This window comes from Melospiza georgiana, chromosome 3 (assembly GCF_028018845.1).
Source record: "Melospiza georgiana isolate bMelGeo1 chromosome 3, bMelGeo1.pri, whole genome shotgun sequence".
Classification (NCBI taxonomy): Eukaryota; Metazoa; Chordata; class Aves; order Passeriformes; family Passerellidae; genus Melospiza; species Melospiza georgiana.
The window spans coordinates 70,322,205-70,334,917 of record NC_080432.1 but is presented as its reverse complement, the minus strand read 5'-3'; the positions used below and the strand labels follow the sequence as shown (position 1 = coordinate 70,334,917).

The window sequence follows — 12,713 nt, the reverse complement described above, 5'->3', positions numbered from 1 at the left end:
AAGTGCTTCCAGATATTTGTATCACTTCCAGGTATTTGCAGAGTCTTAAACACTTAAGCATACTTTAATCATGTTTGGAAGAATCTTATTTCAAGAGTTTTTAAAGAGTACTTGCATAAAAGGTAAATAACTAAATACCTGCAATTATATTGCCATCACCCTAGTAAACAAACCCTGATACTTCAAGCTTGTGCATAGAAAGAGATAGAAAACATGCTAATATTTAGCAAATGCTAATATTTTGCACTCGTGTCTCAGCTTATTAGATGACCTACAGTTTTTAACTGGATCAATGAAAAGGATGTGGATGTTCTCACCTGGTCTGCATATTAGAGTGATGACCGTTTGGATTTTTTGTTTTTCATTAGAAGGACAGTTGTCTCCATTTGAATAGATAAGTTGAATATTTTCTCCAACCTTTTTTGGAGAAGATACAAATGTTCCAAGATTCCTGCTGTTGTTTTGCTTATCTGTAAAAACAGTAAATACAGAACTTTTGTTCCTCTGAAAAGAAGTGAAGCTTCTGTTAGATACTAAGACTTTCCACTTGTCTAGTTAGTGAGAAAGTATCATTAGGAGTTTGATTTTACCTTGCCAAACCATGCTGCTAAGCCTGTGGTTCTTTAGTTAGAAAAAGCTGTGCATTCTTTCTTCAAGCGTTTCTGAGATCGCAAAAGAAACAGACTCCTAACTTCTGTACCCTCGAATAAATGAAGGCATTCAGGACAACCAACCCCATTTGCACAGGAAGTGCCAAGCCTTCAGAGGCTTAAAAAAACAGTGAACCAAAAAAACTCCAAAAACACCACCAACAAAAACCCAACTCACCTACAGAGCAAATAGCAGCACCATCTGAACAGCTGGAAGCTCCTCCGCTCTTCAACACCTTATGGCAGACATTGATGTAGTAATGTTTCCTTCCTACCTCTGAAAAGCTACTATCCACAGCTTCCCAGTTCTGGGCTGACTCTGAAATATAGAGGGTCGTTAAGAACAAGTCATCTGGCTAAACTGTTGCAGCATCTCCATGCCAAAATGCCTTTTATTATAAGGTAGCCCACGTTTGCATTATGATCTCTCCTTCAGAGCATCCCCAGCACACAGAAGCCCTGATTTCAGCTCCATTCCCCCACCAGCTGAGATTACCACCTACATCCGTCCCCTGAAGCCACAGCTGCCAAATCTTGTCATTTTTGGATGTGCCTCCTTTGCACAAACCACTGGATGGAAGCTGCTGAGTCATGGTGGATCATGACTGGCTCAGGCTGCCCAGAGAGATGGTGGATGCCCCCTTCCTGGAAGTGTTCAAGGCCAGGCTGGATGGGGCTTTGACCAAACTGGTCTAGGGGAAGGTGTACCTGCCCATGACAGAGGAGTCAGGCTAAATTATCTTTAATGGCCCCTTTCAACCCAACCTGTGATTCTGTGACTGAAAACCACTTATGATGGCAGCAACCAAGGCAGTCATGGACATGGCTACTAAGGCACTCAGTCTGTTTGGAATGAGGGAAGCAAACATGAGCACCCCAGAAATTCACTAAGAACAACAAAAGCTGACTAATACTCAGCTAAAGAATTGCACTGGAGATGGCATGTAAGCTCAGGACTGCAGAAGTAACTGAAAGCTAGCTTTTATTGCCATACCTGAACTGCGGATAAGAGGTGACAAGTCATAGTGTTTTCTCTTGTCAGTAACTCTGCAAAGGAGATCTTTTTCCTCTTTAACACATGCGTATTTTGTATCCCAAGTGAAAAAATAGGTGCAGTCAACTTCACCGGTGAATACTGGAGTTCCTCTACCATCATTACCTTAACATGGGAAACAGATGAACACATATGAGGTTTCTAGAGGGGGAAGGGGAAAAAAGCAAGAAGACTTGAGGACTAGCAATGAGCAAGGAAGACAAAGTCCTTTTGCTGCAGAGGACTTGTGTTTCTGTTTTTTTTACCACTGGCTAAGAAAAAAAGGCTCTTTTGTACTTCCATCTTCTCAATCATCAGTGTAAATTTAGACTAGCAGTGCTACTACACAGCACATCCTGCCAGCCATCAAAATTACTGCTTGATGCAACAATTTCTTGTGCAGGCTGTGGCTTAAAGCAAGCATTCATTTGAGCATAAGATCTACTAGCAAGCACAGGAGTCAAACCCTGAGCAGAGCTGTCAGAGCTTGTTAAACTCACCTGCTGTTTCATTGCACTCGAAGTTTATGACAGTCATTCTCTGAAAGCCAGAACTACATGCATCCCCATTTGGATAAATTAAAGTGAGATCCCCATCCGAGTATCTGAGGAAGAAGTCAGTTTTAGATAGAAATGTAGGGTCAGACAATCACACAGTGTTCTTCAAATAACAGAAGTCACACTCTTGTTCAAGTATTAACTGTTTCACTCCAAGGGAAAACAAATATTAGTTCAACAATAATGACATTTCTACAGTAATGAAGGCTTGCATCCACTGATTTTTCTGACCACTTTTCATTAATTTCTATAGAAATTAAAGAATGTTTTAAAGCTCCCCTAGGTATGGTGGGATATTTATTCCCACTAGTTTATTGTGTGGCTGTTTCTGCAAGAGGAAGAAGTCATACTTCCCAGAAAATCACTACAACAAACCTGTCACAGACAAAATGGAAGATCATATCCACACGAATTAATCTCTGCTTTACAATCTCAAGCAAACTATTATCCCTACATGCCACTTGAGAACCAGCTTCTTCTGATACTGCTTTACAGGTAAAACATGTAAAAAGGAGGACAACAGGCAGTGCACCACAATGTGCAATTGAGACAACAAAGTCAGTGGAAGTCTTCCTGTCTAGCCAATGGCTCTGCCAACCTCACCGGCGCCTTTGTTTGCTAATGATATCCCGCTACACTGTTACAGCTTTTCTGACAAAAAAAGTGAAAAAAAATGCTTGCATTTTGTATCAATTGTTGGTTTTGTGACAAGTAAGTATCAAAGCAGGAAACGGACCAATCAGACCAGTCAGCAGGGCTGAAGAGCATTTACACACCTTAGGGTTTGGTTCGAAAATCTTCCTGCCACTTTTTGCTGGTTATTTGAAAGTTTTACTTGGCAAGATGAAACGTATCCTGTATCATCCTTGCAGTTACCTGCTGTGGTTTTCCCACACACATTCAAGTAATAGTAATACTCCTCTTTGTCATCTTTGGCTGCATATGGTGTGACATATTCTGAATGAATAAAAAAAAGAAAGTGTTTTAACATACATCAGGACAGACAAGAAACTCCAAATATCAACACAGGACATTTTTTTCTGTCCCTAAATAAGGAAATGCAAAACTGGCTGGTAAAAACCACAAAAACAAAAGAAAAATACTGAGCTTACCTGAAAATTGAGTAAGTGGACTTAAATCAATAGAGATATCATGTTGCTCATTAGTCAGACGACAGTCCTTACTCTCCAGGTAATCCCTGTGACAGGCATACTCAGTAACCCACTCAATTTCATATCGGCAGTTTGTTTTTGCTGTAAGTTTGGGACCTGAACTCTAAAACAGAAGTGAACAGAAATTAAATTATAAGTACACTTACTTGAAATATAATATTTAAAGCAACAATATCACATTCCTCTAAGATCAGTAACAACTACTTCACCTCTAATACTAAAGATGTGCAAACATTGTTTCTGGCCTCAGAAATAGGTGTTGAGAAGAAATAAAACAGGTCTTATAAATGATGTAGCGAACTATTACAAGTGTAAGCAGAAGCAAAGCATCAGACATTAGGAGAAAGACAGCAAAAGTAATAGTGCTTTTAAAAGTACTTTTCCTTAATGTGCTGGAAAAAGCAAAGATGTGAGCCCAAATGGCCTAAGCTTGGATTGTGTTTGCCTCAGAGAAGTCCTCAGTGCAGGAAATTGAGATCAAATGCTCTCTGAAGGCAAAGCAGACTTTTAGACACTGGTGTTTTAGCAGCTTTGTTTCCCTCAGTCCAAATCAAAATAGAGATATTTGAGAACTCTTTAGCCAACGATTCTGTCAGATGAGTTTTCTGTCGTGATATATTTTTGCATGTCCAGGAGAAGCAATAGTCTTGGTTTTCCCCACTTTAAAGTGAAACATTAGAAATGCAAATTGTTTCATAAATCTGTATTTCTGCCATCCACTGGAACAACTGGCACATACACAGGTATGAGGTAAGTTACAGGCACAAGTATCATCAGTAATACTAGTCATCCTACAGAGTGCATAGCTATAGCAAGGTAGTACGAAGTGACAGTACAAAAGAGCCGGGTTTATTTCAGCAGCAACAAGAGTGAAGTGCGGTTCCTATCTAGGTCATATGAGGGACTAGACATTAAACCAAAAATTAGCCAGACAAGAGCTCCCTCTTCACTAATCTGCAACAAAAAGCATCATTATATGAAATGGCAGAGCATTAGCAATTGGCCAATTCAAGGAGTGTAGGTTGCTGAAATTACCCAGCATTACTTTGAAGTTACTGTCACATTGCATTCAAGTTAGGCTAAAACAGTGTCCTGCACAAACTGAGTTGTTGCTGAACACTACAGATTTTACTTAAAAAGAATTAATGAGCCTGCTTAGTAAGTGACAGACCCTTGCCACAAAATGACACTCACTAGCTACTTTTTTTCCCTGAGGAAGAATAGATTAATAAAGAAACCAAGTACCAGGCAACAGATACAAGCCTGCCCAGCCTGACTGAGGAGGAAGAGTGCTCATTAGCAAGCAAAGCTCTGTGCCAATGTGCCCAGGATTAACTCTACACTAAGTCCTCCTATGCTTAGAGATAAGCCTTGAACCCTTGTTGCCCCCTGAAAAAGGGACAACCAAATTCACCTATAAAAGAGACAACACACTCCTGGGGAAATTCTGTTCAGGTTCTCATTTCTTAAGTTCTAAAAGACTTTAAGAGTACATCTGGAATCTCACACTCTTCACAAGCTACAAGCCAAGAATACTTACACTCTCTTCAGGTCTGAATAAAAATAAATAATAAAACACAAAAGTTAAATACCAACCAGTTAACACAAACTAAAACATTGAAGTTACCTCTTCTCCCCTCTTTGATGGGCAAACAAAAGTGATTGTCACTGCTGGATTGTGGCCTAGGCAGAAACCTGGCCTTTCTTCATCATGCTTGTATAGCCTCTCATAACTCAATACAAGCCTAGAAACAGAAAACAACAAACCAAAAAGACAGTTAAGACACCACACTCTACAGAAGAAGGATATTCTTGAAATGCTCAGTCTTTGCTAGACACTCCAACAGAATATACCAATGCAGCCCTGCTCCCAAAAGCAACTTTTAGGGAGATCCTCATTCCTTTAATCTTAAGAGTTATTTAAAAATAAAAATTAAAATAGTCCCAGCAAAATTAATTAATACAGTATCTTCTGGTATCCTACTAAAGACTATGCTGAATGCCTTGTGATTCATATTGTAGCAAGAATTTAATTGATAATCACAGGAACACAGGTTAATTGCAGTTTTGCTCTCAAAACTACTGCTGGAGAGCAGATGTGGCAAATGTTCTTGCAACTTTTGAAAGCAGTATCCACTCAAGTTTTGTCTCATGATGGTACTTTATCACCTCTCTACATATAAACTCTTTTCATTCTGCCCCCAGAATTAACAGCAAAATGAACTCATCAGCAAATTGACATGAGCAAGGCAAGTGGGTCAGATCAGGTGAAGCAGGAGAAGGAGAATAAACCATGGTAACTGATAGGGAAACAAATAGCAAGATGACTTGGATGAGAGAACAGGATGACCACCACAATTTCCCAGCTATGCATTATTATTCTGTGCAGTTTAAGAGGCAGAAGACAACAGCTCCCAGAGCAGTGACATTCTGGCTTCAGATTAGCCACAGCACACAAAGGCATCATCTGCTCCTATTCCCAATTTTTCAAGTACTCCTGGGTAGTAGAGTGAGCCAAATGCATTTAGCCTGTGGGCCCTCAGACAGACAGGACCAAATCTTACCCTGCTGCCTGTGGGCCAAGAGCACTAATCACCCCTTGCTTCTATGAGTTCTGCAATTCTGTAAAAACAATTCTCTCACAACAAAGGAGGAAATTTGATCTGTTATGGCAGTACCACAGGACAGACTGCTCTGACAGTATTTTTGACCAGTTTTCTGCTAATGCTTCAACACTGAAGAGGTATTAATGTTACATTTTAGGAGACTCATCTGTTCCCAAGAGCATTGTTTCCAGGCCAGATGACTGAAGTGCCCACAGAAGTATTACCACAAAAATTGCATACCTGTCTTTGTCTTGAAGCTTCAGCTGCTCCTTTGGACGGCCAACATCATATGCCAGACCATCATGTAACAAGCAAGCAGCACTGCCAGCAGGGCACTTTCTGGTCTCTCCACTTGAACCTCCTGGTTAGAGCACACAGAAAAGAAGTTATAGGACTCAGTTTCTAAGCCCTGCTTTACCTGAAATATCTTGCCATTTCATCTGTGGGTTCTTCTAAAAATAGTTCTAAAAAACAGGCTACATTAGACTGTAAAACTGATAAGACAAAACCTGCAGTGCTTGTGGTAATTCATGCTGCCCTGGTTGGGAACAGCAAATTCATCCTTCCTGACAAAACAGCTGCAGCTATTTGCTACTACAGCTGCTGGATACACAGGGCTTTGAAAACTTCCAAAAGTGTGCCAAGTATTCCTTTTTTTTCCCCACAACCAAGTCAGGGGTAACCCCTTCTTACTCTTCCCCTTCTTTGTCACTTATTGACCATCTAATTCAAAGCTGTGAGCAAAAAGTTTCATACTAGTGAGATGTTTAAAAGAATAGACCTCTCACTACAACTAGAAGCATTAAACGTTTAACAGGGGCACAAACCACATATTTAACTACTAAGTAAAAATCGCAGTGAGAGTATACAGCTAAACTAACCTTTTCAGCAAGTTTCAAATATGTTTTTTCTGGTTTAATCCTTATACATATAGCTCTCAACTGAGAGGGAAGTGCTAGCTACGCACAAGTACTAAGGCAAGCATCTAAACAGAGCTTAGATGCACTTAGATGCTTTAGATGCACCTCAGGACATTCATCAGGAACTGGGCAACAACCTGGAGTCCAAAGGAATAAACTTGGAGCACATGAAGCCCTGTGAACAACACTGGTCCTGTGAACAACAACAAGCTGCCCTTTCCCACTTCGAGAAAGTGTATTAACACAGTGTATTGCACATCCAGAAGGGGGGGGTCTATCTCTGAACACCTCAATACTTGGAGAGTAGGGAGTTCAAAATAATTATCTAAGTCTTGAAATACTGATCTCTGAACATAGGACAACTTTAACGGAGACAATGGCAAAGAACCACGTTACAAGAAATTCACACACTGACAGGTGACATAAACAACCATTCAAACCTATATCCCTGCAGACATTTATGAACAAGGAATCATCATCAGAATCATCCACCAAGTAATGTCCTGAAACTTGGATGAGAGGACTCAAGTCATGTTTCTTGATACCTTCAAACACATAGCAAGGGACCTAGAACAACAACAAAAAATTACATACAAATCATGCTACACAAGTAGAGGGAAGTTATGAACAGGAATATATGAAGCCCAGTTAGTATTTGGAAAAGTTTTTTACTTTTGGAAGCTCAAAGCTAGACATGCTGATTAAAATGAGGCATCCAAAGTTAGACTAATTTGCTCCAGCTTCTAAAAGGGCTTTACTATAAACAACCACCCAAATTCTCAACTCCACCATCTTCCAACATTTATGCTTTACATACCTGTGAAAAACATAGTTTATGGAGGTTATTTGAATTAATCTGGGGTGGGGGCAGGTAATTAGAGTAAAATTGTCACATAGGTGAAGAGTAACTTCTGCATGAGTAGCACATAGATTACCTCTTTCACAGGTTTAAACAAGTCTTTCTTGCAAGCCACAAAGGTCCTCCATTCAAAATAGTGCACACACTCTGTTGCTGTTACAAATTCAGGGGTACCCTATTTTAAGTAAGAAAAAATAATGCTTTGAAAAACAGACTGGTTTTATTTTACATCTGTAGACATTAAGAAGTTTATTCAAGAGGTTAAGAAAAACAGAATACAGCACATCAAAGAACAAGGGCATACAATTTCTTAATTGCACTTGTTAACAGCAAGATTGTTATGTAACAGCTTTGTTGGGCCACTCAGGAAGACACAGGATGCCAAATCCATAGTCTGCACCAATACTCAACATATCCAGTCCTAATATGCAGTAACTGTATTCCATCTTTTAGAAGTGCTCACTATGTCAGCTGACAGAAGCACCAGTCCTATCTGCTTACTAGAAAGGAAGGAAGACACCAATAGAAATGCATACAAATAGGTTAACACAGTGAGGCAATGCATGGTTTATCAGTTCCCTTTTATCCTACAGAAACAACTGATTAGCAGTCTCTTCTGCTACACAGAAATAATATCCCTGACCTGAGCTGCCTATTTTTATAGGCTCATGTTATACACATTTGTATATATTTCAAGATGGGTGCTCTACATATTCAACTGAATGTCAACAGTGAAAACACAACAATTTTTCACTTGGCTCTCCATCCCCTCAGCTAGAAGCAGTTTAGCACACAAACTGATTACGTCTCTCATTTAACCCTGCCATAAAATGGGACAAAACAAGTTGCTCCAGACAGTATTACAAAATCCTTTTACTATGTCACGAGACAAACAGGTATTAGAACTGAGCTAACCCGAAGAAGCCTGAAGATCAGTATGATCTGGTGCTACAGCTGAAGTTGAGCAATAATTTTTAATTTAGTTTAAAGAGTCATCTGCTGAAACAGAACAAGAAGCTTTTAAGTCTCTGCTGCACTGGCACTTTGTTTGAATTGGCTGGATTTCCAAGAGGGGGTGTGCAATAGCACTGTCAGTGCCAAGAGCAGCACCAACAAATACCTCTCCCGGAAACACAAATATGGGAGCTGATCACAGCCCATCGTGAGCTCTCCTGTCTGTTAAGTGTGTGGAGGGTGTAAATCCAAAAGCATTTTGAAGGGAACTGCATGTACACAGGCCCCTAGAAACTTTTCTGGGATCTCCAATCACACTTCAAACACATTCTCACAAAAAACTATGTCCTCAGAAGCCCAGCTGGCTGTATAAGCACTGTTAGTTGAACAATGTGCAGACCAAGCCTAAGGCTTACTGCTGTCAACTATGCTGCCCCACAACAGAGGTCAGTCATTTAAACAGTCCTGCCACATTCACAGCTAAGGCACAGCCAACAATTAAACAACAGCTCACACTGTTATGGTACCCTGCACACTGTTGACTCATTCCTCCATATTAAGCTAATAAAATACTACAGTGCCAACCATGTAAAAGCACTGAAGACAAAGAAGAACCCAGAACCAAAACTAAGCTGTAGACCTGCAACAATATTCTACCAGCACTTTTTGAATTTTGAAAGCCACAATAAATTATGACTTTTAACTTAACAGTAAAACATAATTGGTTCTTCTTTAAGCTGTGAAGCTCAGTAATCAGTACATCCAAAAGCACAGCAAGTCTCTTTAAAAAGCAAGTCAGAACTACTTGTCATTTCCATTGAAGAACACAGCACATTATTTAGACTTACCAGTGTTTTCCCACACAGGAAGTTAATATTGCTTTGAATTTGGTGTTCACTGCCTTGCTGCAAGCAGTTACGTGTAGTGTTGAGCTCCAGAAGACTTTCAGAAAGTTTTTGCAAGGCTAATTCACCTAGGGTTTAAAAATGAGAAGGTGGGGGAAAAAAAAGAGTGTTATAATTCAACACTTTCATAGAAGCTCAACAAACAGGATCTAGTTTTAACCACTGAGCAGCACAGGAGATACCAGTCCACTTGAAAACACTACAACTAAAGACCTTTGTGGATTTTCTGATTTGGAAGATCAGATCCAAGTTAAGATAGTATTTGACTCTCTCGTCACACTTGTACTTTCTTAAAGGTTTTTAGCAAACACTTTGTAAAATAAAAGTACAACAGCAGGTGCTACTACAATCCAGTCACCTCCTTAGGAACAAGGAAAGCTGTTACCAACTAGTTTCAATCACAATTCACTCCTTCCTCCTACGAGTTTCTATTTATCAGTTTCTCAGCCTTTATATCATTTATATTAATAGCATCAGCATAAGATTAAAGAGAGTCTATCACAGAATGGTTTTTGTTTAGAAGGGAGCCCTCTGCAATAAGCAGGCACATCTTCAACTCTATCAGTTGCTCAGAGCCCTGTTCAGCCTGATCTTGAATATTTTCAGGATGGGGCATCTGCAACCTCTCCAGATAACTTGTTCCACTGCCTCACCACCATCATCACTAAGAAATTTACTCCTTATATCTAGTCTGGATCTACCCTCCTTTGGTTTAAAATTATTACCTCTTGTAATAATTTTATTACAACAGGTAATAATTTAATTTCCTCTAACTACAGGCCCTGCTAAGTCCTCATTTTTCCTATGAGCCTCCTATAAGCACTGGAATGCTGCAATAAGGTTTCCCTGGAGCCTTCTCTTCCCCAAGCTAACCAACCTCAACTCTCTCATTCTGTCTTCACAGGAGAGCTGCTCCAGCCCTGCGAGCATTTTTGTGACCCTCGCCGGACCCGCTCCAACAGGGGCGTGCCCTTCCTGTGCTGAGGACCCCAAAACTGGATGTGGTAGCTGAGGTGCAGTCTCACCAGAGAGAAAGGAGGGGCAGAATCACCTCCCTCGACCTGCTGGCCACGCTGCTTTTGATACAGCTGGCTTTCTGGGCTGCAGGTGCACATTGCTGGCTCTACTTAATCTTTAATCTACTTAATGAAGAACACACTGGTGCACTGGCACTCTCTGCAGACAAACCCAGCACAGATCCACTGCCTCAGTGCAAATCCCCCATCCCCTTTAGCACAGCTCACACGCTGCACGATGAGTAGGGGCAGTGCTTTGTCACTGCACACTGCTCTCCTCCCCAGCACTTGACATGAAGGGGAAAGGTGGAGCACATTTCAAGTCACACTGAGCACCAGCTCAGGCCACTGAAATGTTCCTGCTCAAGCCCATTTTGGTTAATATTAAACACTAACTGCTTTTAGACCTTACATGCTAACTCCACCCTGTTCTTTTTTTTTTTTTTTTTTTTTTAAGGAAGTAGATTTTAATTCTACTATGAGTTTGGTAGAATGCTATAAAGTGTGAGCTTCCCCCTTTCCATTTTAGTTTATGCCTACATTAGGGAGAAAGCAAGTCAAATCTGTAATCATTGCAGATAGCAGATTTGCACTTAGGCCAAATGTTATTTCATTTTAAAAAATACACTTGTAAGAACTTTGCTGAGCCTGTTACCTCCTCACTTAAGGCAAGGAAAACTGCATCGCACCCACATAATACAGCCTAGAGAACAGAAGGGGAGCAGAAGCCAAAAAACTGTGCAGAAAGACCATCCATGTGGTTTGTGCCTTTTTTATTTCCTGTATTATCAAAAGGCCATCTTCAGGTTCTACGGCTTCCAGCACTGATGCTAGCCAACGTGCCATGCAGCTGTCTTAAATCTAAGAGCTACATACTGCTTTGAGAGCAAGAGTGTTACTTATCACATGACTGCTTAGAAGATACTGTCAAGGTGTCCTCTTTTCTTCCACAGATTAGCAGAAGGAAGCCAACACAACTTTCTAGGCAAGAGATGTATATAGTAACAATATGCACATGACTCAAAACCCCTCCATCTATAAATGTATACAGCTACAAGCTCCCATTTAGCAGGGAACTTATGGCAGCACCATCTGAGGACTTTGTGCTCTGTACGCACTAAGCTTCTCTCTGTGCTAAAAACACAGTACATAGTGTTAAAGGCACTTCTGAGCTGATTCCAATTTTCTCAGTTAAAATAATATTCAAGAAAAAAACAGTTTAGCCAGTAAATCTTGTTTACTACAGGCCAGCACGTATGCTCTCTTCCCCCTCACATGCTTAAAATTAGTTTGAGAACTTGCTAAAAGTCTTAGCAAGTCTCTTCAGTGGCACATGCCTCATCACAGGGCAAGGAACATCAGCCCCTCACATGATCAGCTTCTTGCCGCAGCTGCAACCACTTTTACTGTAGCATCAAGCTCCCTCTACAATCATCACTCATGTTTCTTCATGCCTTCCACGAAACAACACATTACAAATCAGCTAGTACTGTTCACAAAAATCAGCACCAAATACTTCATATTACACAGGTGTGCTAAATCAGTACCAAAGGCACTGGCCACAACATCTTCTGATCATTGACTCCATTTGTTTAGCTAGGATAAAGGCACTCATGGAAGGTATCTAATCAGTTGTCCAGGAGAAAGAGGGATTTAGGTAGCAGCTATCATTTCATGTCCACTCATCCTACAGCAGCTGGACAAAGTGCACCTTCCACCATCAGGTTAAGAGACATTTAAAGTAACAGCTCCATTTTCTAGGAGCAGTCCAAGTACATGGCACATGAGCCACTAGGCATCATGGTAAGCTGAAAAGTTAAATAACTACCATGTCATTTCCATCCTCACTGATGTTCACAAACTAAACATTTGCCTACCCTTGAAAACTTCTAGGATTAATCAATAAAAGTGCAGAGGAGAGGCCTCTGGGGTCTCCATGCAAACCCTGGTATGTCACTGACACACACTTAAGATTAGACACAAGGCTTGCCTGGGATACAGGCTGATTACTGCCACAGAGCATATGGCCTAAACACCCCTC

The 12,713-nt window shown here is 40.6% G+C and overlaps 1 protein-coding gene across 1 annotated transcript in view; it reads right to left on the bottom strand.

Moving 5' to 3' along the window:
- IGF2R (insulin like growth factor 2 receptor) overlaps window positions 1-12,713 on the bottom strand; it is a 56,273-nt gene that overhangs the window by 32,770 nt on the left and 10,790 nt on the right. Inside the window, exons 3-13 of the mRNA XM_058020001.1 lie at window positions 9,600-9,724; window positions 7,874-7,972; window positions 7,379-7,505; window positions 6,259-6,379; window positions 5,040-5,157; window positions 3,353-3,515; window positions 3,017-3,197; window positions 2,184-2,287; window positions 1,645-1,809; window positions 829-969; window positions 318-470 (exon numbers count right to left, since the gene is read on the bottom strand). Of these exons, the coding sequence (XP_057875984.1) occupies window positions 318-470; window positions 829-969; window positions 1,645-1,809; window positions 2,184-2,287; window positions 3,017-3,197; window positions 3,353-3,515; window positions 5,040-5,157; window positions 6,259-6,379; window positions 7,379-7,505; window positions 7,874-7,972; window positions 9,600-9,724 (1,497 nt within the window). The remainder of the gene's footprint in view (window positions 1-317; window positions 471-828; window positions 970-1,644; window positions 1,810-2,183; window positions 2,288-3,016; window positions 3,198-3,352; window positions 3,516-5,039; window positions 5,158-6,258; window positions 6,380-7,378; window positions 7,506-7,873; window positions 7,973-9,599; window positions 9,725-12,713) is intronic.